Source organism: Ostrea edulis, chromosome 3, assembly GCF_947568905.1.
Source record: "Ostrea edulis chromosome 3, xbOstEdul1.1, whole genome shotgun sequence".
In the NCBI taxonomy this organism is placed as follows: Eukaryota; Metazoa; Mollusca; class Bivalvia; order Ostreida; family Ostreidae; genus Ostrea; species Ostrea edulis.
This window is the reverse complement of record NC_079166.1, coordinates 73,255,471-73,279,641: the sequence shown is the minus strand read 5'-3', so window position 1 is coordinate 73,279,641 and position 24,171 is coordinate 73,255,471. Positions and strand designations below refer to the sequence as shown.

At 35.0% G+C, this 24,171-nt stretch overlaps 2 protein-coding genes across 2 annotated transcripts; both read left to right on the top strand.

Annotated features, from left to right (window-relative positions):
- The first annotated feature begins 1,417 nt into the window (after positions 1 to 1,417).
- On the top strand, positions 1,418 to 5,004 carry LOC130052818 (N-lysine methyltransferase KMT5A-A-like). Its single transcript, XM_056158881.1, has 5 exons — positions 1,418 to 1,447; positions 2,403 to 2,441; positions 2,538 to 2,634; positions 4,429 to 4,585; positions 4,740 to 5,004. Exons 1-5 carry the CDS (start codon positions 1,418 to 1,420, stop codon positions 4,969 to 4,971), a joined length of 555 nt encoding a protein of 184 aa, XP_056014856.1. The 3' UTR covers positions 4,972 to 5,004.
- On the top strand, positions 4,893 to 20,268 carry LOC125658358 (uncharacterized). Its single transcript, XM_056158880.1, has 10 exons — positions 4,893 to 4,935; positions 6,448 to 6,513; positions 10,507 to 13,149; positions 13,738 to 13,866; positions 15,608 to 17,434; positions 17,543 to 17,620; positions 18,034 to 18,099; positions 18,284 to 18,340; positions 18,475 to 18,531; positions 20,018 to 20,268. The coding sequence occupies exons 3-10, from the start codon at positions 10,536 to 10,538 to the stop codon at positions 20,227 to 20,229; spliced, it is 5,040 nt and encodes a 1,679-aa protein (XP_056014855.1). The 5' UTR covers positions 4,893 to 4,935; positions 6,448 to 6,513; positions 10,507 to 10,535; the 3' UTR covers positions 20,230 to 20,268.
- The last annotated feature ends 3,903 nt before the right edge of the window (positions 20,269 to 24,171 follow it).

Genomic DNA, 24,171 nt, shown 5'->3' with positions numbered 1-24,171 from the left:
CTGTATATCAGAGACCCGCATATTTTGTGCCTTACGAACAATGAAAGTAGAATGACTCGGACTTATTGTGACGTCATAATACACTTCGTCTACTTTGACGTTAAATTTATGGAAAATGCACGAAGCTGCCCAAGGGGAAATATGATAGGGAGATATGATGTTTGAGAGGGAGATATGAAGTTTTGTCTTCCCTGGCATGTGACTGTCTAGACCAATCAGATTACGCGTTGCATAGAATTCTCATACTGAGGTATAATAATAGATTTTAGAGTCAATTACGTCAGAATCAGGTGGGACATATTATGACTCGTGGTGTTGTAATTTTGACTGAATAAATCACCCTTGACTAAATGTAGCACTAGAGCAGAATTTGTCAAAATTGCATTGCATTTCTGGCACCACGCTTGCAAAGCTCAGTAGTTATTGTTAACATTCAAACTACCGACTCCTGTGGTCCAAGTCATTTGAGGTGGAATTGAATGTTTTTGTTGGCAAACTGACACAAATCTAGAAATGTTGCAAAAACAAATTAAAATGATGTTTTAAAAAAATTAAATGTTTTACCTACCTACCTATCCTACCTAATTTTTTTTTCAGAGTGAAATTTTAGGAAATACTCATATTTTATTTTTGGACTAATGAACATAATCATTATTAAAGGGACTGATTCACGATTTTACCCAAAATTTTGTTTTTCACTTTTAATGATCAAAATCTACTGTCTAATGTGTTTGAAAGATTTCAAATAAAAATTAAGGTTATACATCATCACAGAAGCTAATTTTAGAGAGTTTATTATTTGTTTTGTAAACAAAGATTGCAATATGTTATTGTTTACGGGATTTTCAAAAGAAATGGATATCGATCTAAGTTTATTATATCTTTCACATTTCAAGCATTTTAAGAGTAAAATGTGTCATCTAAAAGTTGAAATTTGTGATTATGCAAAAGTAAGATGAATTATATTACAAAATCAATATTTCACTTGTTTGTTTGTTTACATAAAAAAGACTCGAGTCTTTGTTTACATAACACAGATTTAAGGCTGAAATATTGCTTTCATTCTTGCATTCAGAAGGTCAAAATTTTGGCTGTCAATATTAAATGAGTTATATTTTTAATGCTTAACATCAAAAATGAAAAATATTTTGATCAAAAATCGTGAACCAGTCCCTTTAATGATTTACATAGCAACATAATTTTGGCAATATGTTAAACAGATTCGCAGTGTCAGTCTTACAAACTTGATCTACTAGAAAGTAGTTTGGGTATAGCCTTGAAATAGCTGCTTGATTCTTATATTTACATTTTTATGCAGAAATGACATGTCAGTCTAATTATGCCCTGTTTCATCTATTTCTGATTATTCCTTGATTCTTTTTCTGTAGTTCATGAATTAAGATTATCTGATTTGATCATGGCAGCATATTCAAGAGGAAAGATTGCAGTAAGTGAAAAATTGAATAATGCACACATTCTACCATAGTCATGCAGTCAAATTGTTGCATATTTTTTGAAAAAATATTATTACATACAAAAATGTAATTTTTTCTTTAATCTTCTGAAAGAGACAGTGCTGCTGATTATGGTAATGTTTGCTCTGCACAGTAATGAAGTAAACACACTTATCGCAAGGCAAAGGCAGTTGATAACTTGATTTATTATATACCCATCAATGTATCGTTCTTTGATACTGTGGATTTCACAGCGTGTGATCCGGTTTTCTGGATCACCACCCTGTGGTTTTCTGATTCCGTATCAGTATTCTCTGAAACTGATACCGTCACAATGACGTCACAATGCATCAACGTAACGTTTTTTGCTTAAAATATTGGCCGCGTCACAAACAAAACTGCATAAACAAAACATAATTTCACTGTATGTCTGTATTTTTGATAATTTGGATTACATTTAGTATCATATAAATGTGGATTTAAAATGCATAGGGGGTATATAATAAATTTATCATTACTATGGTAACTTAATTGATCCGAAGAGTTGGATCACATCTCGTTGACAGGCGCGGATCGTCAGATCAAACTCGACGCTTCGCGTCTCATGTGATCTGATGATCCTCGCCTGTCAACTCGGCGTGATCCGACTCTTAGGATCAAGTTACAGTAGTAATAATATATACAACATAATTTCAGTGTGTACAATGTATATGTCAGAGCAGTAATTTGGTGCTTCATTGCATTTTGGTGAATCAAATGACATCAACAGATTCGAATGATGTAAGACAATATTGAGATAAATGTATTGTTTGGTTAAATTATTTTGAACCATCGAATCATGTAAAAAAAAATTAACAATGTATTAATTCCTATTTGTAAATAGTTCCAAGTGTTAAATTCATGATATGCATTAAAGCTTATTACATATAGTTTTCATTTTAATCCTAGTTGAAAAGGAGTTTACAAGCAAGAATGCAATGCCTAAAGGTAATTCAGTTTGAACAAAACAATGTAATAGATTCTATAACATTTTTGGAATTCTCAATTGTGTTATCTGACATAAGATTTGTTGTACATGTTTAGAAACAACGAATAAGCCCGAAAGCAGAGGCAGAATTTATGTGCCGTTCAGGACTAGATAGCGATCTGTTGAAAGTGAAATACATCAACAGAAGAATTGGTGAGTTCGATCCACATGTAATAGAAAGTAACAATCATTATGCAAGTTGCAAACACATTAATGTTGTTTATTTTGTGACATGAAATTTTTAACTATAATGACTCTTTAGTACCTGTATAGGAAATGCAAATCTACTTTGGTGTAATATCATAAACCCGAAGTTAACAAAAAGTTTGAAAAGTTTGAATTTAGATTTACTAGACATAGACCTGTATGTATTATGGTAACCGTTGTGGATTTTTAATATATATATATACAAAGCACTAAAATGACCAACGACACAAACAACCAGATTGTCAAATTTTTGGGACTAATAAAGAAACAACAGACACATTAAAAAGAATGAATAATAATATAATAGTCCAGGAAGTGATGGTTTTACAACTGTACAGAGTTTTTCACATTTTTCTGGACAGATTTAGGCCATTTTGTAACTAGATCATTAAATTATGCATATGAAATGGGAGAACTATCTAGTACTCAAAAATGGGATTATCACTTATTTATCAAAACAAGACAAACCAAAACAATTTTTAAAAAACTGGAGACCATTAACTCTACTAAATACTGTCTACAAAATAGGATTAGGATGTATAGCAAATCGAATAAAACATATTCTACCAAAATTAATAAATGGGGATCAAACAGGATTTATACCAGGCAGAAATATTGCAGAAAATACTAGACTGATTTATGATATAATGAACTATACCCAAGTAAAAAACATTCCATATCTAATGCTACTCTGGAAAAGCTTTTGACACGGTGTCTTGGGATTATTTAATTTGTGTTATGAAACTACTCAATTTATATAAAAAATATATAAAATTTATACTTTATTTTTATAGTGTTCATTCATATACATATATATATTATTTTTTTTATTAGTTTTTTTTATTGATGTTCAGTCTTCACGAAAAACTTTGTAAAGCACAGGCCCTTCGGGCCTCCCGGTATAATAATTGTGCAAGCCCGAACAATATTTTACAGGCCCCAAATGTTTTTTTCTAATTTGACCACATTTCATTTGCTGATTCTACACTATAGATACATGCATGTTCTACTGTAGGAAAATACAGGTCAAGATGATCATAGTTAGAGAACAACTGACATTAAAAGGATTGTCTTATTTTATTTTTCAATATATTAATCTCGCAGATACATCAGCAGCTCATGTTCAACTTTGTTTTGTATACACCGCGTACAAATCATTTTGTTGTCTCCAGAATCAAATGTTAGCCAAGGCCTACCCTCGGTCCAATGGGCCATGAATTTTCGCTCTTTTCTCCTCGTACGACAGGTTTTTTGGGTTGTTTTTTTTATCGGATGGTTGTGATTATGAAATACGCTTGGGTGGTTTTGAATTTCCCGGACGAGCCCCCTCCCTATACTTCAGAAAAGGCAGCATGGTTGATAATTTTTCTATGCGAAATTTGACTACTAAGTCATGACATTTAGTCTGAGTCAATCTCACGCTTTATTTATAATATATACAGAACATATAAGAAAACATTTACAGGCCCGCCGGACTCCTGGGTTTAATATTTTAAGAAGCCCGATCCCGATTTTACTGGCCTCGGGCATCGGGCCACTGGTTAACGTCGAAGACTGGATGTTTTTTTTATTATTATCTTTTATAAATTATTTGTTCATGGATACATAATTAGTATACATAATAGTATAAAATATATCTTAATATTATATTAACCATGTTTGTTTTTTATCCAAGTTCATCATTATAATCTTGGCTTGTTTTTGTTTTATGATTTCTTGATGGGTTATTTTTGTGTTTAGGGTATGGCGTTTTTGCTAGTGAAAACTTCTCTAAGGGCAGTTTTTTAACTGAATATGTTGGGGAAAGAATTGCTCCTAAAGAAGCAGAGGAGAGGGATAGGAAGCGGAAAATTAAACACTGTTACCTCTTCTACTACAAGTGGAATGGTCTTAGATGGTGAATATTGTCTTGCCATTGATATACATGTATCTGTACTTTGACAATCCATATTTAGTATAAAATGTTATATTAATCATGTGTCATCAATGCTTGATTAAAAACTATAAACACACTGCACTTCAAAATCTAATGTCAAGTTTCTTTTTCTTAGTGTTGACGCAACAGGTACAGACAGAATTGGGAAATATATAAACGATGCTAAAAATGGTGACCCACTAAACAATTGTGTTATGAAGCTTTTGACGGTGGAAAACAACCCTCGACTCTGTCTATCTGCTAATCGAAATATAGAAAGGGGAGAAGAGTTGAGATACGACTATGGGGAAACTAACCTACCTTGGAGACAAGTATGTGACAAATTATTCATATCAATTGTGTTTTGAAATATCACCTGGATTTCAGGAATATATATAGTGTAACATATATGTACAACAGTTTGATACAATTATACATGAACTTAATCATTTGAATTGTTGCTTGTATGAATATTTTACAGAGTGCACTGCATGAGAGTAAATCAGATCTGCATAGTAATACTTTTTAACATGAATTTATCATTTCAACACTTTACATTTACATTTGTAAAAAATTCATTATGTTCATACGAATTTACAAATTTAAAAAAAAAAAAGAAATACCATAACAATGATTTTTTTCATAAATCCTTAGTTTAAATTTCTTGTTGACATTGTGTTTACATGTTACAATGTACATTACTAACTTTCTTAGTTTTATCTTTAAAATATAATAACTTTTTTCAAAGTGTGATGAATTCGTTCAATGTTGTACATGAGATAGTTTATTATATTGTAAATAACTTGCCTGTCTATAGACATGCATGTATATGGAAATTACCTCATTCTCTTAAAACTGCACAAAAAAGATAGAAGTTTTAAAACACTAAGGTAACCTGGGGTATGATAAATATTTTACCATTTTCCTGCATGTCATGATTTTTGTTGCAATCTTACAAACTGCTACTGCAGGTTCAACTGGTTGGTCATTTGAAATAACCCTAAGTGCACAATTATGTCCTGAGATATTGGGGTGTTGAGATAGTGCAGTGGTTAGCTGCTACCCAAGTTGTTGTATGTGAGAGGGTGATCTCCTGCTAGAACTCAAGGACTTCATCCAAGTGTTTTAGTTTTCCCCTACATCATTGACCCACTTGCACAACTGCCTATACTAATGAGAAATATTGATACTAGTTGTAGTACTCATTTGTCAATCATTATGAAATAAATATAGGTCCAGTACTGAGCAGAGACCTCAGTTATGCAGTGTGTCATGAGTAATGGGTGACATCCTTGATTTAAAGAAATCTTTTCAAAGAAGGTGTTGAATAACTAAAAACTAGAAGGCTTCACCCCTTTACATGAACTTTAGATATACTATAAAATTAACAGTATGACAAATTGTACAAAACTGATAAGGTCAAAATAGAATAATTATATGTGTGTTTCCAGTTTCCCTACCCTACCTACATTTTTGCTGACAACTCTAAATATTTTATTTATGCTATACATGTAATTAAAAGAAAATAAAAATCCTGAATTTGGAATTTTTATCTTTTTGCATTCGAGTTTCTCTGATTTACATTTTACAACTATTGATCTTCAAAATGTGTGAAAAGTATTTGTAATGTATATAGACCTGTATTGAAAATGTATCAAAACTAAGACTTCAAATAAAATGTTTTAATAAAATGAAATGTTTTACCTACATGTAACTACCCCACCTAATTTTTGGGAGTGAAATAGGAAACACACATATATTTTATTTTGACCTAATGATGGAAACTTTTGCATTTCATACATGTACTTCATAAATTTTGAGTAATTATTATTTTTGTGTTCAAGATTCCTCTGACACAGTGGATGATGACCCATTTGATGTCACCAGTAATAAAGATGAAGACTGTGAAGGTAAAATTCAATTAATACTAATCATTTTGATATTCAATTGTATTAAATGTATGATTTGAATATTCACAAGTTTTCTTTGAAAGAGAATCTTAATTGATATTTTAAATTTGCACAAGTCAACTTTCTTAGTTTGCATCATGAATACACCATTTCAATTCATCAGATGCACATGTAATTAGATTCATGCCAATATACATTTATAGCACACATGTAGTGAGTTTTGATGCCATTGCACACTGCACGGTCACATGTAGTGATTTTCAATGTCAGTACAGTTTTATCACACACATGTAGTGAGTTTCAATGTCTATACAAATTTATCACACACATGTAGTGAGTTTCAATGTCAATACAGATTTATCACACACATGCAGTGAGTTCCAATGTCAATACATATTTATCACACACATGTAGTGAGTTTCAATGTCAATACAGATTTATCACACACATGTAGTGAGTTTCAATGTCAATACAGATTTATCACACACATGCAGTGATTTTTAATGTCAAAACAGATTTATCACACACATGTAGTGAGTTTCAATGTCAATACAGATTTATCACACACATGTAGTGATTTTTAATGTCAAAACAGATTTATCACACACATGTAGTGAGTTTCAATGTCAATACATATTTATCACACACATGCAGTGATTTTCAATGTCAATACAGATTTATCTCTTACGTGTGGTGTATATTGAAAGTGAGATAAAACATTGGCTTTATCACACGCCCGTTTGATAAAACACTTCCGGTCCGAACTACTTTTGACACCGTCCCCGCTTGGATGACATATTGTCTATGTTTATGCATATCGATGCTTGAAATAACGTGTACAATTTGTTATTCTGTATTTATTTAGAATATATTTTATAGCAAAATTAAAATGATGTTGCCCCCACTGACATATAATGCAAGTTATCGGCCATAAAAATGTCAACTCGATCAATATTAAACTACTCAAAATATTCGACCAAAAAAATGTCCACACTATTATCATCGACAAGAAATCAACCGCCTACTGGACAAGCCTAATTGAAAGTACCTAGACATGCTGTGGTACCAAGTATTCACAAGCACAGTCTCTTTTCTCTGGAGCCATATTGAATGTGAGAAATCTCAATAGCTTTACTTCCTAGGCCTAAAGTGCCTCAGGATTTCCTCTCGCCCTCAGATCTAAAGAAGACACGTGAATAAAATCCAAATGCACAAACACTTCTACTTTTCATTGTAAACTATTGAACATTCTAATACTGCTGCATTAGAATATTACTTTCATTGATCGTTGTTACACATGTTTATTTCAAAAAGACGCCGACATCAAACTTTTATCAGAAGGTCAGGCCTACGTCAAAAAATAAATACTCGGTCAATAGTTTTTATTTTGTTGGAATGGCAAAACCATTATTAATTATAAACTATAATCCTCTCTAAAACAATTCTATGCCCCCCTTTGAAAAAGAGGAGGCATATTGTTTTGCAACTGTCGGTCGGTCGGTCTGTAGACCATGTGTTGTCCGCTCAATATCTTGAGAACCATTCACTTGATGATAATGATATTTCATATGTGGGTTGGTTATGAGTAGAAGAGGACCCCTAGTGTTTTTAAGGTCAAAAGTCAAGGGTCAATCTACTCTGGACATAGGAATATAATGTCCGCTCAATATCTTGAGAACCCTTTGCTGAAAAACATCAAACTTAGCACACTGGTACATCCTAAGGAGTAGATTACCCCTATTGATTTTGAGGTCATATGGTTAAAGGTCAAGGGTCAAACTGGGCATAGGAATATACTGACCATTCAATGTTTAGAGAACCCTTTGCTTGACAGACATCAAACTTGGCACACCAGTACATCTTCAGAAGAAAATTACCCCTATTGATTTTGAGGTCACATGGTCAAACTGGACATAGGAATATACTGTGAACCTACACTGGTACATCTTCAGGGCATATGTGTTTTACAAACATCTCTTGTTGTCCATGGTTTCTTTTATAAAAATGCCCTTTGTACTGTATATGAATGGATTATAAGCGCACTATTTTTTCCCGCGTAAGGAAAACTGATAACCATGACGTCTGAGCCACGAATTCAAAACAAATTCAATCAGCTGTTTCTACCATACTGAGAATCATCTCAAAATTAAGCGAAAAGAAGACGTACGACATAAATACAACATCTATAATTGCGTGTTTTGATATTTGGTTTATCCAACGAGTTTATATGGTGTATTTATTCGCTCGGCAAGCCTCGCAAATAACTACACCATATCAACTCATTGGAAAACACGCAATATAGATATCCTCTTTTTATCACACACATGTAGTGAGTTTCAATGTCAATACAGATTTATCACACACATGTAGTGAGTTTCAGTGTCAATACAGATTTATCACACACATGCAGTGAGTTTCAATGTCAATACATATTTATCACATACATGTAGTGAGTTTCAATGTCAATACAGATTTATCACACACATGCAGTGAGTTTCAATGTCAATACATATTTATCACACACATGTAGTGAGTTTCAATGTCAATACAGATTTATCACACACATGTAGTGAGTTTCAATGTCAATACAGATTTATCACACACATTTAGTGAATTTCAAGCCAGTACATTCAACAGTGATCTTATTTTTTTGCAATAAAAGTTACTTGATATTTGTCCATTATATTGTTCATTTTTTAAAATTTTTAACTCTTGAAGTAAACAATAAAAATTTATAAGGAAATCTTTTAACTCTGTTTTAATAGTGTCTATGTCACACCTTCTCAATAATAATGTCTCCCCTTCTCAGAAGGGGGAATATTCTTTTAGTGTGAATTCTTCTTTTTCTTCTTTCACTTCTTCTTCCTCTTCTTATACAAAGTTTGTCCGGGCCATAACTTTTTTTGTCTTTTGACATAGGCCTTTGATATTTGGTATGTGGGTATACCATGATAAAACTGTGTCACATGTCATTTGTGATGACCTTTGACCTTGACCTTTTATGTAAAGGTCAAATAATAGAATTTTTGGGCTAGGCCTTTGGTATTTGGTATGTTGGTAGACCATGATAAGACAGAGAGTCGGAAGCCATTTTCGATGACCTTTGACTTTGACCTTTTATGTAAAGGTCAATAAAAGAAGTTTTTGGGTATTTTTGTTGTCCGGTCCATAACTTTTTTTGTCGATTGACATTGACCTTTCATATTTGGTATGTGGGTATACCATGATAAGACTGTGTCAAGTGCCAATTTTGCTGACCTTTGACATTGGCCTTTTATGTAAAAGTCAAATAATAGAAAAAAAAATTGTCCAGACCATAACTTTGTCTTTTGACATATATGCCTTTGATATTTGGTATGTTGGCAAGTTTAGTTTACTATCATATGTTCACAACACCGTTCCTTGTTAGAAGCTCATATACATATCTAGGCGATTGTTATTTTCTGTAAGTCCTAATTTTCCACTTTAAAGATGATCCCTAAAAATGTTTTTAAAAAAATTATGGAAAATGTCGTCTCGTCAGTTTTAGTGACTGTGAGCTTAAACAATTCTTCCTAGTTTATGTATGGCTTATAGTTAGGATTATAATTTTAAATGATCCATTTTCCCCATACATAAATATAAGAAATAAATAACAATGTTAAAAAGTTTTCTGGAATATGAACTTGGTTGGTACATGATCAAATCTACCGAAAAGCCTGAAGTAATGGACCAAGTTTATATCCCAGAGACCTTTTAACATTATTCATTTCTTAGATATTCAAAGTTATTTGGATTTCAAAGATCTTTTGTCTCTAAACATTTGAAATTTGGTGTAAAGTATACAGTATTGGTGTTGAACTTTTGATTTAATTTTCAACATGATTGTGCTGATTTACCATCCTTCATCCAGAAAATCCAAAGGCAGCTTCTAAATAAAAATGAAATAATTTTAACCATAAATTTTCAAAATTTAAAAAGATATATAATGTCATCGTGAAATATTATTTGTAGATACTGTTGATGAGGCCGAAGTTAGAAGTATGAAGATAGGTGAGGGAAGTGAGAGACAAGGAGTCAGAAAAGACAAATTGAGGTATTTTGGGACAGAAGTGAGCAACCAAGAGACAGATGTTTGGGTTAACCAGGTAACAGATTTGGGTAATCCAGGAACCAAATTAAGTAATACACAGGAGACAGATGTGAGGAATACACAGGAGACTGATGTGAGGAATATTCAGGAAACTGATGTGAGGAATACTCAGGAAACTGATGTGAGGTATATTCAGGAGACTGGTGTGAGGAATACTCAGGAGACTGATGTGAGGAATACACAGGAGACTGATGTGAGGAATACACAGGAGACTGATGTGAGGTATATTCAGGAGACTGATGTGAGGAATACACAGGAGACTGATGTGAGGAATACTCAGGAGACTGATGTGAGGAATACACAGGAGACTGGTGTGAGGAATACTCAGGAAACCGTGAAAAGGCAGAAGAAGAAAAGGAATTTAGAGACAAATATGAGGAATATTCAGGAGACTGATGTGAGGAATACACAGGAGACTGATGTGAGGAATATTCAAGAGACTGATGTGAGGAATACACAGAAGACTGATGTGAGGAATACTCAGAAGACTGGTGTGAAAAGGCAGAAGAAAAAGAGAAGGAATTTAGAGACAAATGTGAGGAATACTCAGGAGACTGATGTGAGAAATACACAGGAGACTGATGTGAGAAATACACAGGAGACTGATGTCAGGAATACTCAGGAGACTGATGTGAGGAATACTCAGGAGACTGATGTGAGGAATATCCAGGAGACTGATGTGAGGAATACACAGGAGACTTGTGTGAGGAATACTCAGGAAACCGTGAAAAGGCAGAAGAAGAAAAGGAATTTAGAGACAACTGTGAGGAATATTCAGGAGACTGATGTGAGGAATACACAGGAGACTGATGTGAGGAATATTCAGGAGACTGATGTAAGGAATACTCAGGAGACTGATGTGAGGAATATTCAGGAGACTGATGTGAGGAATACTCAGGAGACTGATGTGAGGAATACTCAGGAGACTGATGTGAGGAATACTCAGGAGACTGATGTGAAAAGGCAGAAGAAGAATAGAAGGAATTTAGAGACTGATATGAGGAATATTCAGGAGACTGATGTAAGGAATACTCAGGAGACTGATGTGAGGAATACACAGGAGACTGATGTGAGGAATACACAGGAGACTGATGTGAGGAATACTCAGGAGACTGATGTGAGGAATACTCAGGAGACTGATGTGAGGAATATTCAGGAGACTGATGTGAAAAGGCAGAAGAAAAAGAGAAGGAATTTAGAGACAAATGTGAGGAATACACAGGAGACTGATGTGAGGAATACACAGGAGACTGATGTGAGGAATACTCAGGAGACTGATGTGAGGAATACTCAGGAGACTGATGTGAGGAATACTCAGGAGACTGATGTGAAAAGGCAGAAGAAGAATAGAAGGAATTTAGAGACTGATATGAGGAATATTCAGGAGACTGATGTAAGGAATACTCAGGAGACTGATGTGAGGAATACACAGGAGACTGATGTGAGGAATACACAGGAGACTGATGTGAGGAATACTCAGGAGACTGATGTGAGGAATACTCAGGAGACTGATGTGAAAAGGCAGAAGAAGAAGAAAAAGAATTTAGAGACTGATGTGAGGAATATTCAGGAGACTGATGTGAAAAGGCAGAAGAAGAAGAGAAGGAATTTAGAGACTGATGTGAGGAATATTCAGGAGACTGATGTGAAAAGGCAGAAGAAGAAGAAAAAGAATTTAGAGACTGATGTGAGGAATATTCAGGAGACTGATGTGAGGAATACACAGGAGATTTATGTGAGAAATACACAGGAGACTGATGTGATGAATACACAGGAGACTGATGTGAAAAGGCAGAAGAAGAAGAGAAGGAATTTAGAGACTGATATGAGGAATACACAGGAGACTGATGTGAGGAATACTCAGGAGACTGATGTGAGGAATACTCAGGAGACTGATGTGAAAAGACAGAAGAAGAAGAGAAGGAATTTAGAGACTGATATGAGGAATACACAGGAGACTGATGTGAGGAATACTCAGGAGACTGATGTGAGGAATACTCAGGAGACTGATGTGAGGAATATCCAGGAGACTGATGTGAAAAGGCAGAAGAAAAAGAGAAGGAATTTAGAGACTGATTTGAGGTATATTCAGGAGACTGATGTGAGGAATACACAGGAGACTGATGTGAGGAATACTCAGGAAACTGATGTGAGGAATACACAGGAGACTGGTGTGAGGAATACTCAGGAGACTGATGTGAGGAATACACAGGAGACTGATGTGAGGAATACACAGGAGACTGATGTGAGGAATACTCAGGAAACTGATGTGAGGTATATTCAGGAGACTGATGTGAGGAATACACAGGAGACTGATGTGAGGAATACACAGGAGACTGATGTGAGGAATACTCAGGAAACTGATGTGAGGTATATTCAGGAGACTGATGTGAGGAATACACAGGAGACTGATGTGAGGAATACTCATGAGACTGATGTGAGGAATATCCAGGAGACAAATGTTAGAGAAGCAGTGATAAAAAAATCCATATCAAAAGCACTCGGTAAGTTATTACAGATAAGACTATTTGATATAATTGCCATATGAAAAATGTGAGAATTTATTTTATCACAATCATTTGAAATATCTGTTGTATAATTTGGTACCTCTAATTTCATTAGTTCCCATGTTTGGTACAATTTATTTAGTATTACAAGATGAGATATATTTAGGAATGAAGCTAATTATTTTTATGAAATGATACCAATAGACTTGGTTCAGGGTAGTTACTAAGAAATGGCTTATGGGTCACATTGCTCACCTAAATTTGTTGCACAAAGAAAATTAGTTAATTGTATACCATGGTTAAAATTAAGTTTGATTCCATTTATAATTTCAATTATAGGAAGCTGTTCAGTTTTCATTAAAAATTGTCCCATTGGGATCCAAGTTAGAATAGGTCCTCAGTATCCCCTTTGTTGTCGTAACTAAATGGGGCAGTCCTTCAGATGAGACCGCAAAAACTGAGGCCCTATGTCTATTGCTCCCACTGTGTTTCTTTTAGAATTGAATGTATTCAGGCAGGCAGAAATTTTGAATAGGTGTTTTGCTGATGCATAAGTTTGATATATGGTTTTATTCATAATTTCAGATATTTTAGAACATCTGTCTGATGATGACTATGCAGCTGAGAGTATTGATGGGATGGATGATGATTCCTATCATCCATCTGAAAGTGAAAGTGATGAAGACGAAGATGAAGATTCATCAATCGAATCAGGTATATTTGTATAATCCATGCCAATAACTACATGTGTAATTTGGCAAGATTCGTTTTCTAAAATTTGATTGAATATTGGAATTTTTGTTAGAAATGTTGTTGATTTAAAGTTAGTAGGTTTTATATTTCAAATAAGAACGAAGTGACACATGATGGTTCATATGTTTTCCATTTATAAGCTTAGACAACCATACATATATATATATATATATCTTCAAAGAAGAGTAAATAAATAATTTCTTATAGCATGTGTAGTTGTACACACACAGAAACAATTTCTTCATTTTTTGTCAATAAAACTTGAACATGTTGAAGATTATAGAGTATAAACAATCAAAGAAAACACAAAAAAGTACAGTACTCTATGCAATGCACAAAAATCGAGTAATCTATTTTTAGCTCACCTGAGCAAAAGTGAGCTTTTCTGATCACCCATGATCTGTCTGTCTGTCTGTAAACTTTCACATTTTCTACTTCTTCTCCGAAACCACTGGGCCATTTTCAACCAAACTTGGCACAAAGCATCCTAAGGTGAAGGGAATTCAAGTTTGTCCAAATAAACGGCCATGCCCCGTCATTGGGGAGATAATCACAAAAATGCAAAAAATAGGGTGGGGTCATTAAAAAATCTTCTCAAGAACCACTTGGCCAGAAGAGCTGAAATTTACTTGAAAGCTTCCTGACATAGAGCAGATTCAAGTTTGTTAAAACCATGACCCCTGGTGGTAGTTTTGGGCCACAATAGGAGATCAAATTTTCACATGCGAATATATCTATAGGTAAAATCTTTGAAAATTTTCTTCTCAAGAACCACTTGGCCAGGAAAGTAGAAATTTACATGAAAGCTTCCTGACATAGTGTAGATTTAAGTTTGTAAAAATCATGGCTCCCGGGGGTATGTTGGTGCCACATTGGGGATCAAAGTTTTACATGCAAATATATATTTTAAAAAATTCTTTAACTATGGGTAGTGATGAAACGATTATCGCCGATGATCGATTGTCGGTCGTTCAGATACCTACGATGCTACTAATCGAATACAAAATATAAGTCGCCGACATCGTTGACCAAACAAAATCCGGAAATCACTTCAACTTTGTTCAAATTTTATTTTCTGTATGTCAAACCCGATCAAAAATAAGCAAACAAAATGGCGGGAGATATGAAGGACAGTAACAACGACATTCAACAGTCAAATAAAGGAGCCTATCTCTGATGTCTTTGATACATTGAGATTATAGATAAATTCCATTACTTGATATATTGGAATTCTGATTTATTTACCAGTGAACAAATGAAACAAAGAAGAATTCAAATGTTTCCATACATTTAATGGTTCTGTTACATCTCATTTGAGGGGGAAACACTTAAATGCCAATTCCGATTATAATCGATTATTAATCGAGTACATGTGTCCGATTATTGTGGATAATCGATTGTGGTTTTTGGTCCGATTGCCCATCACTAAAGTCCAAGGTAACTTGGGTGAGCGATGTGGCCCATGGGCCTCTTGTTTATGTATACAATTTTGGCCTTTTTGTTTACTGGATATAATGTTTGTGCATAAATCTTTTTGTTTTTGGAGAAGTCATATATTTATGTAAATTGAACACACATTTTGTAGAGATTCTGTATTAACTACATTAAATTTAATCAATATGCTGCATACAGGTATCCTCAGGGTATGCCTTGGTTTTAAAGGATTAATTTCCAGATTTTGTATTTGATTTTGTTTTTGTAGATCATTCTACAAACATGACAAGAACTGTTTTCCCACAACATGAACATGTTAGTGACAGTGATGATGAGGATGATGAGTATTCTTCAGTCAGTCAAGTTTTTCCAATTTTGAATGGGACAGAGAAGAAAATAACTTTCATGAAAACTGATAAATCAGCTAAGGGACATTATACTAACAAAAGACATGCCTGTCTATTCTGTGAAAAAGTTATGCCGAATATGGCTAGACATCTGACTCTAAAACATCACAATGAACCTGAAGTGGCCAAAATTCTAGTGCTGTCCAAAAGAAGCAAGCAAAGAAGACAGCTCTGGGAGGAACTTGTGAACAAAGGAAATTTTAATCACAACTACTCAGTAATTGAAAAAGGAAAAGGAGCAGTTATTCCTAAATACCAAAAGAGTAACACATCCAGTGCTGATATCAAAGATTATGTGCCTTGTTATTACTGTAAAGGATTGTACAAACGTACAGAATTGTGGAAACATACAACTTCTTGTGGAGAAAAATCCAAGGAATGCAAGTTGGATAAACAGAATCATGTGAAACTTGGGCGTTTGTTACTTCCTCCTTCATGTAACAATGAGCAGTTTGAACAAAAAGTACTTAATGTAATGAGAGATGATGAGGTAAAATCTGTAGTAATTTCAGACAAAAGGATATTGGATTTTGGAGGGAGGATGTTTCGTAAGCATGGAAATGAAGAACATAGAAACATGTATATCTCTCAAAAATTAAGGGAGCTAGGAAGACTGTTGCAGCTCAGTAGGAAAAGGTCGTTGAATGCCTTGGATGATTTGTTGAAAACAGAGCATTGGGATACCCTAATTGAATGTGTGCATTTAGTATGTGGTTATTCAGAAGTTAGTAAAGTTTATAATGCTCCATCCCTTGCATTGAAATTAGGCCATAGTTTGGTCAAGTGTGCCAGTTATTTAAAATCTGAAGGATTGAAAGAAAGTAATGAAGAGAAAATTAAAACTGCAGATGCCTTTCTCACTTTATATGAAAATGAATGGACTGAAAGTGTGTCATCCCATGCACATTCCACTTTAAATGAGAAAAAATACAACAAGCAGCTCTTCATTCCACTGGTTGAGGACGTGAAGAAACTGAATGACTTTTTGGTTCAACGAGCACATGAACTTTGCTCAGAAGTGGAATTCAGAAAGGTGGATTTGTATCCAGAACTTGCACAGGTATGTTTGGCACAAGTCATTCTTTTTAATCGGCGTCGCAGTGGAGAGGCAGAGAGAATGACTGTGGCGGCCTACTGTGATGCACTGAAAGGCAGTGGAAAACCAGATCCAGTAATAATGAGTACCCTCAATGAATTTGAGAAAATACTGTGCAAGTCCCACATTAGAGTGGAGATCAAGGGAAAGAGAGGGAGAAAAGTGCCTGTACTGTTTACCGCTGATATGAAGAAATATATTGACATTCTCCTGAAAACCAGACAAGAAGCTTGTGTCACACAGCCATATCTCTTTGCCAGGCCTGGAATGACCACAAAGCCCTACAGAGGCACAGATTGCATGAGGAAATTTTGTAACTTGGCTGAGCTTCGAAATCCCAGTGCCATTAATTCCACAAAACTTAGAAAACAACTTGCTACCTTAGCTCAAGTCCTAAACCTCAGTGAAACGTCACAAGATATTCTTGCCACTTTTCAAGGACATAACATAAAAGTCCATAGAGAGTTCTACCGGCTGCCTGAAAGTACTTTGCAAGTAGCAAAAGTTTCAAAAATACTCCATAGCATCAATAATGGAACCATAGATAGATATAAAGGAATGGATTTCGATCAGATTGATTTTGCTGACAAAGGTTTGTGTGTTTATCATCATCATGGTCTTTGTTAATTTTCTGCCCAAGTTTCATCTCAGGCTGTCTAAAAGTGTTTCTGATATCTAATGGATCTTTTCTTCAACTTAGAAACACTTGACAGTGAAACAGAGAGTGAAGTGGATGATGACAGTGATGATGATTCCAACCATGAATCTCTTTTGGAAGGTATATTGAACACTTTCAGATCTTCAAATTCTTTCAATTCTTGAAACTTCACATATGAGTGTTCCAGAGTGCTTAACATTTATTTTGATGATAAGGATTGTGATTTTTGTGTAGTCTATTTCATGCCCTAGGCAGGGCTGTGTACAATTCATTGTCACATATATTTCAAACAGAAGTATTCCTATAGTCCAATCCTCCTTAACACGTACACTTTGGTTTTGTAGTACTTAGTGCTTCACTTGAAAACTCTGTCTGATGATTCTTTATTTTATGACCACCTCCTCAGATATCTGGTACATGTACTACCTTAGAGAATACCCAATTACTAATGTATTACTTAATTACAGTACTAATTATGATCATTATAGCATACTTTCTACTCAGACTTGATTTGTGTCAAATTGATATTACAGAGCCCTGTAATTCTGGAGACATGGGTAAAGAAAGGAATGCAAGGATGCCTCAAACTTCAGCACAAGGTTTGTTTTGATGAATTAATTTATCACATGTTTACCCCTTTATCCAGTGGAAATCACCCATTGCATAACTTTTGACATACATCTATATTTTCGTACTCCGCATGGCATCAACAGTTTATGCATCGTTTATGTGTGGAAACTTAAAGAAATGCAGTCATTTAATTGAATGTCTCCAACATTGCAGAAGGAATGCAGATGCAGAGACCTAGCTCATCTAGGAAGTTGGGAGGAAGAAAGCAAGGTATTTATATGTCATAATTTGTATTATATTTTGTTAAACCATGCTGACAGACAGGCATCAAAAGTTTATGCATGGTTCATGTGTGGAAACTTAAAGAAATGCAATCATTTAATTGAATGTCTTCAACATTGCAGAAGGAATGCAGATGCAGAGACCTAGCTCATCTAGGAAGTTGGGAGGAAGAAAGCAAGGTATTTATATGTCATAATTTGTATTATATTTTGTTAAACCATGCTGACAGACAGACAGACCAACCAACAGACAGACACGGTGATTCCAATATATTACCAACATTCGTAATAAGTTTAGGAGGGTATCTTGGAATCACTGTATCTGTCTGTTGGTCTGTTTGTCTGTCGGCATGGTTTTGGCTGGATTTATTCTAAGAGAATGGCACATACATTTTTCTTAAAATGTGTACACTCTCTGTTCCTCATGTAAAGACCTGTACCTAGTGTTTTCTTAATGAATGGACAACTTTTACTCATCTAACAGGTTTTTTTCACTTCATGGACTTTATTTTTTACTTAGAAATTAGAAAAACTGGAAGCTTGTACTTGAGTTAAAAGTTTGCTTGTGGCTTGAGGGTATGTCCCAACCTTTACAGAGGGTCATTTGGACAAGGTCACTGATATAAGAAATATGCAAATTTTTGCCTTGGCCATAATTTTCAAGAGGATTGATTGTTTAGCTGTTGTCCGCCACACTCAACAAATTTTAAGTTATCTGGTGGCACCCAGTTTTTATTGGTGGAAGAGAGAACCAGATACAATGTACCTGGGAAGAGACTACTGACCTTCCGAAAGTGAACTGGGAAACTTTCTCACTTACCGGTGCGAGCAGGATTCGAACTCGCGTTGACCAGAGATGAGAGGTCGTGTGATTTTGAGCGCCATGCTCTAACCACTCCACCACGGAGGCCCATAACATGAGGAATATGTTGGTGCAAAGGTTACTTGTGACTAGAAAATGTGTAACAACCTGACATGATGATCTTTTGACAAGGTGAAGATCCCTGGTAGGAAGTGCACAATTCTTGTCCTTAATGTCATTTTATTATGAAGATTATATATACCCTCAACATTGACTATGATGGAAGAATGTGCCATGACTTTGAACTCAAGTCTGACATTTAGACAGTTTAAGGTCACAGAGATTGAAAGTCTCAGAAATATAAAATTCCATGGCAGACTCTATTGGAGGTGCATCAAGAGGTAATACTTGACACAGAGGCAGCTTATGGCCAAGGGGTATGTCATAATTCTATGCCCAGGTTGTTTGTTGAGAGTCAAGGTCACATGACTCCGATGTTCTTTAGATTGTGACATTTTAGTGCTTGAATTTGGGAGGTTAACTTTTTCTGTACTCCAAACAAAGCTCACAACCATAAACCATTTTCATTTCCATAATATTTAGCTATTAAGCTCTTTTAAAATAATCATTTTCTGTAATTGCCTCATAGGAGTATTAGTCCTATTAGGACAGTTCTAATTTTATTTTAATTAACCATTGATAGTTTACTGAAGGTTTATGACAAATGTTGATAAAAATTATTGGTAATTTGAAATCATTTAGTTTTAGCTATGGTAAATGACAGAAAAAATAAGTTGGACGTACTTTTAAGAAACTGTTGTACAACCGTTACAAGTGATATCTACTGTCCATTCTTTATTACAGGCAGTGTTCAGCGCCACACTTGGACATCCGCAGAGAAGGCAGCTTTGCACAGACAGTTTGATACTTTCATCAAAGTAGGGAAAACTCCTGGTCAAGTCGACTGTTTAAATGGCATTAGAATGGAGAAATCTCTGTCCACTTTTACATGGCGTCATGTAAAGTTTGCTGTGAAAAACATTATTACTTCTCGGCAGAGGTGTTGCAAAAAGTAATTCCAGTTTACATGGTTGTAATTATATTGACAGCTTCAGCATTGGTCATTCACCGTCTACCATACATCATTGCATTCAACATTGATATGTAATTTATAGCAGTTTTGTTATCTGACAATTCTTGAAATAATTAACTATATAAAAGGTTTGATGGTCATACCATTTTAACTCTGTGAAGATATAATAAGATAGTACAACACTAGTTAACTAAAACTATCTACAGTTTATATACCAATAGACTATGAAGTAATTGATAGTATCACATCCTCCTTGTAATTTTTTTTATATGCCCATAAAAGATGGGACGTATTATGGTATGGCGTCATCTGTCTCTCCAGACCTTGTAGGCAAAATTCAAAATGAACGGTAAGCTCGAGGATCTTACAACTACATGTATATATAGACATTTCACCGTGAATCAAGGCCATAGTATCAGTTAATAGGAAAACCTTGTAGGCAGAATACAGACTGAACTATTGGAGCTAGGACCGTCTAACTTGGTACACATACTCCTCATGCCAAGTGTAGGATGCTCTATGTTCTTCAAGGTCAAGGTCGTAGTATCACTTAGTAGGAAAACCTTATAGGCAGATACAGACCGAACCGTTGGGTCTAGGACCATCAAACTTGGTACACACACATTATGCCAAGCAGACAATGTCTATTGTTTCTCATGGTCAAAGGTCAAGGTCATAGTATCACTTAGTGGGAAAACCTTGTTTTCGTTTTGGATACAGATATTGTTTTGAAATTTAGTCACAAGCTTCCTCTAGGAGGAATAGGAGTTCAGGTTGCTGAATACATGTCAGATAGATTGGTGCAACATGACCCACTATTAGGATTTTCTTTTTGGAATATGTATGATATCAATACAGAGTGCATAATGTGCTTACAGGTCCAACGGGTGTATATTGTACTGATGTACTGTTTGTAGTACTCTTGTTTCATTCCAAGTTTGATTTTAAACCTATTCAAATTGTCATGTATGAATAGATATTAAGTGTCAGCTGTTTTAAGAGTAGCTTTATTTACATCATGTGAGCTTTTTGAGCTAAATTGAACAGCTTTGTATGCTTATGAAATAAATATGTACACTTTGATTCTGCAGTTGATTATATTTTGATGTCTTAAAAGACTGACAGGTTTGGACTTCACAAGTGACAAAGGATCAGTTATTTGTCACAAAAGGAAAAAGCTATTAGTCGGGATCTGGTTTTAGTCTTTACAAAACGCTCACCCTAATTGTTCTAGATTGTCACCAAAGGCCAAGTAAATATATTTGAAACCTAGTAAACTTTCAATAGACCTCTTACAGGGATGTACTAGCATGTTTTGTTTACGCATTTTGAGCTCTATTTGATATTTTTGTAATGGTATATATCCGGTCTTTATTAACTTTGGGCTAACTCCCTACTTGATACACATTCATTGTTTCTGGGTACAATAAAACATATCACTGATGCATGAAGTACATGCAGGTACAATACACAGGGCATGTTTTTTTCCCATTGAGTAATGCGCAGAATGAATGAATATTGTTCTTGGAATAAAATCAGCCATGGCAAGGATAGTTCCACTTGACTGTACTTGTTCTTTTAATGCATTCTATTTAAAGAATGGATATGCGTTTGAACGCATAATTGTGTAAGATATGGAAGTGTTGAAAATGAAAGATACGCGAGGCAGATTCGAACCATGGCACAAACTAATTGCAGAATGTACTGCCAGCAGTGCAGGTGACTGAGCTGTTCTAAGCATAAGTAATACATGTACCTATGTAAATATGAACCAGGTTTTCAAAAACAAATCCCCAAGCATTTTGTCTTTTTATCGTGAATTTCAACCCCAAGGCAGGGGTGGTGTCTCGTCAAAAAACATACAGGTGTAATTTGTTTTAAGATCAAAATATCAACAAGTATTTTAGGGACAGGCATGCCTTGAAAGACGTCAAAGCCCAAATTCATGTCAAAATCGGTGATTAAATGGGGAAAATGCTGTTTGTGTCATCTTTGAAGGTTAATTATCAATTTGTAGATTTTACATCATACTGTAAGTATGAAAATCCATCTATTTGCACCACAGAAAATAACTAAAGAAACCACGGGCACCTGAAGTATGGATATTACTTACACCCCCCCCCCCTCCTCTTGATATTTTTTTGCGGCGATAATTTTTCTGGAAGCTGTAGGTTCCCTGATGATCTCATCCCTTTTCGACTTGTGTAATTGTTTCAGGCCTTTCGTAAGCATTAAATTAGAGACGGGCCTTCTACCGTTATAACAAAATACAAAAGGTATAGGAAACAAAACTTTGTAAACAAACAGGGGGTCTCCGTTTCGGGGCACATTTTCCAAGTAATTACAGCGTCAGATAACGAATGTTGGCGAGCAGGACAGGTCAGGGGAGTGTCATACTACAGTACTTCAACTCTAAACCTATCTCATCTCTTATTTGTCACAATCTGACAGTGTGTATTATAAACCTATCTCATCTCTTATTTGTCACAATCTGACAGTGTGTATTATAAACCTATCTCATCTATTATTTGTCACAATCTGACAGTGTGTATTTTATACCGGTGGAAGGCCCATCGAAAATGGTGAAACGATTTCATAAATCGAAAGAGAGATGAAATAAACAGGGAATCTACATGTACATATTAGAGAAATTATCGCCGCAAAAAAAGGGGAGGGGTGTAATTTCCATACTTCAGGTGCTTGTGGAAAGGTTAGCAAGAGCTCAAATCCTGAATACTCTAAACCATATACAAATATCACACACTAAGAAAAAACGACAGATATTAATAATCTAATTTCTTAATTAGAATGATACACTAATGTATTGAATTTAGAAACAGCATTGGTTATATTACAAGTGTGACTGACAACCCCGTTGAAATGTACAAAACATTAATTATAAAAGTGAATTTTTGGTTAGAATATAGCATTATCCCTAACTCTCTCTCTCTCTCTCTCTCTCTCTCTCTCTCTCTCTCTCTCTCTCTCTCTCTGATATTTTGATTAATTTTCTAAAAATTTGCCTTTTGAAAAATGGTTGTAACACTGAGTTTCCTGTGAGTGCCCTCAATCAGTCGCCAGACTAAATGTAGTGACTTTCAGGTAATATATCAGGTGTATACACTCTGTAGTGAGTTTCCGGTGTGTGTTCACATGAGTCATGTGACTTCGTGTCGTAGGTATCCGGTGAAAATTCAATTTTTTTAGAGACGGGTTTTCAATATTTCAAGTATCAGAACAATATACAGGTGCCCCACATTACGTAAAAATGAATTTATATTCTGGTTAGCATGCCTAGAACATAGTGTAGTGAGTTTCAGGTGTAAAGTCTTGTGTAGTGAGTTTCGGCATTTTGCACGTATGTGTGTGTGTGTGTGTGTGTGTGTGTGTGTGTGTGTGTGTATGTGTGTGTGTATGTGTGTTAGATGGCACACACTCTTTTTAATTACACATCTGATATAGGACAGCAACTTTTTGTATTATTAAAGGATAGGGCATAGGGAATTTTTGAAATTGGAAATATGGAATGCACCGGTCCGAACCCCCAATAAATATTGATCGGTCCCTAAATGAACATGATAGAAGGCCGGTAGTTGCAAAAAGAACCATAAGTACAAAGAAGGTTCTTAATTGCATATTCTTCTCATGTGATGGTATAGCCATACAAATCCCGGTGCCGAAGGGCAAAAGTGTTACAGGTCGGTATTACAGAGATGTTATACTAAACAATCTCAAGAAATATTATCATAAACGATGCGCTGTGTCAGGATTTAGGCATGTTCTTTTACATGATAATGCTCCATCACATACATCTGAGCTCGTGAAGCAATTTTTGAAGTCGGAGAAGATTACCGTCTTGCCACACTCAGCACACTACAGATCTAGCTCCATGCGCCTTTTTCCTTTTTCCAAAACTTAAAAAGTT

What these genes read in the sequence shown, in the direction of transcription:
- LOC130052818 (XM_056158881.1), top strand. Translation starts at nt 1,418, where the DNA reads ATGGCAGCATATTCAAGAGGAAAGATTGCA. An exon ending in ATTCAAGAGGAAAGATTGCA is followed by an intron (nt 1,448 to 2,402) that starts GTAAGTGAAAAA and finishes TTTTAATCCTAG; the next exon opens with TTGAAAAGGAGTTTACAAGC. An exon ending in CAAGAATGCAATGCCTAAAG is followed by an intron (nt 2,442 to 2,537) that starts GTAATTCAGTTT and finishes GTACATGTTTAG; the next exon opens with AAACAACGAATAAGCCCGAA.
- LOC125658358 (XM_056158880.1), top strand. Translation starts at nt 10,536, where the DNA reads ATGAAGATAGGTGAGGGAAGTGAGAGACAAGGAGTCAGAAAAGACAAA. An exon ending in GATTGATTTTGCTGACAAAG is followed by an intron (nt 17,435 to 17,542) that starts GTTTGTGTGTTT and finishes TCTTCAACTTAG; the next exon opens with AAACACTTGACAGTGAAACA. An exon ending in GTTGGGAGGAAGAAAGCAAG is followed by an intron (nt 18,532 to 20,017) that starts GTATTTATATGT and finishes TCTTTATTACAG; the next exon opens with GCAGTGTTCAGCGCCACACT.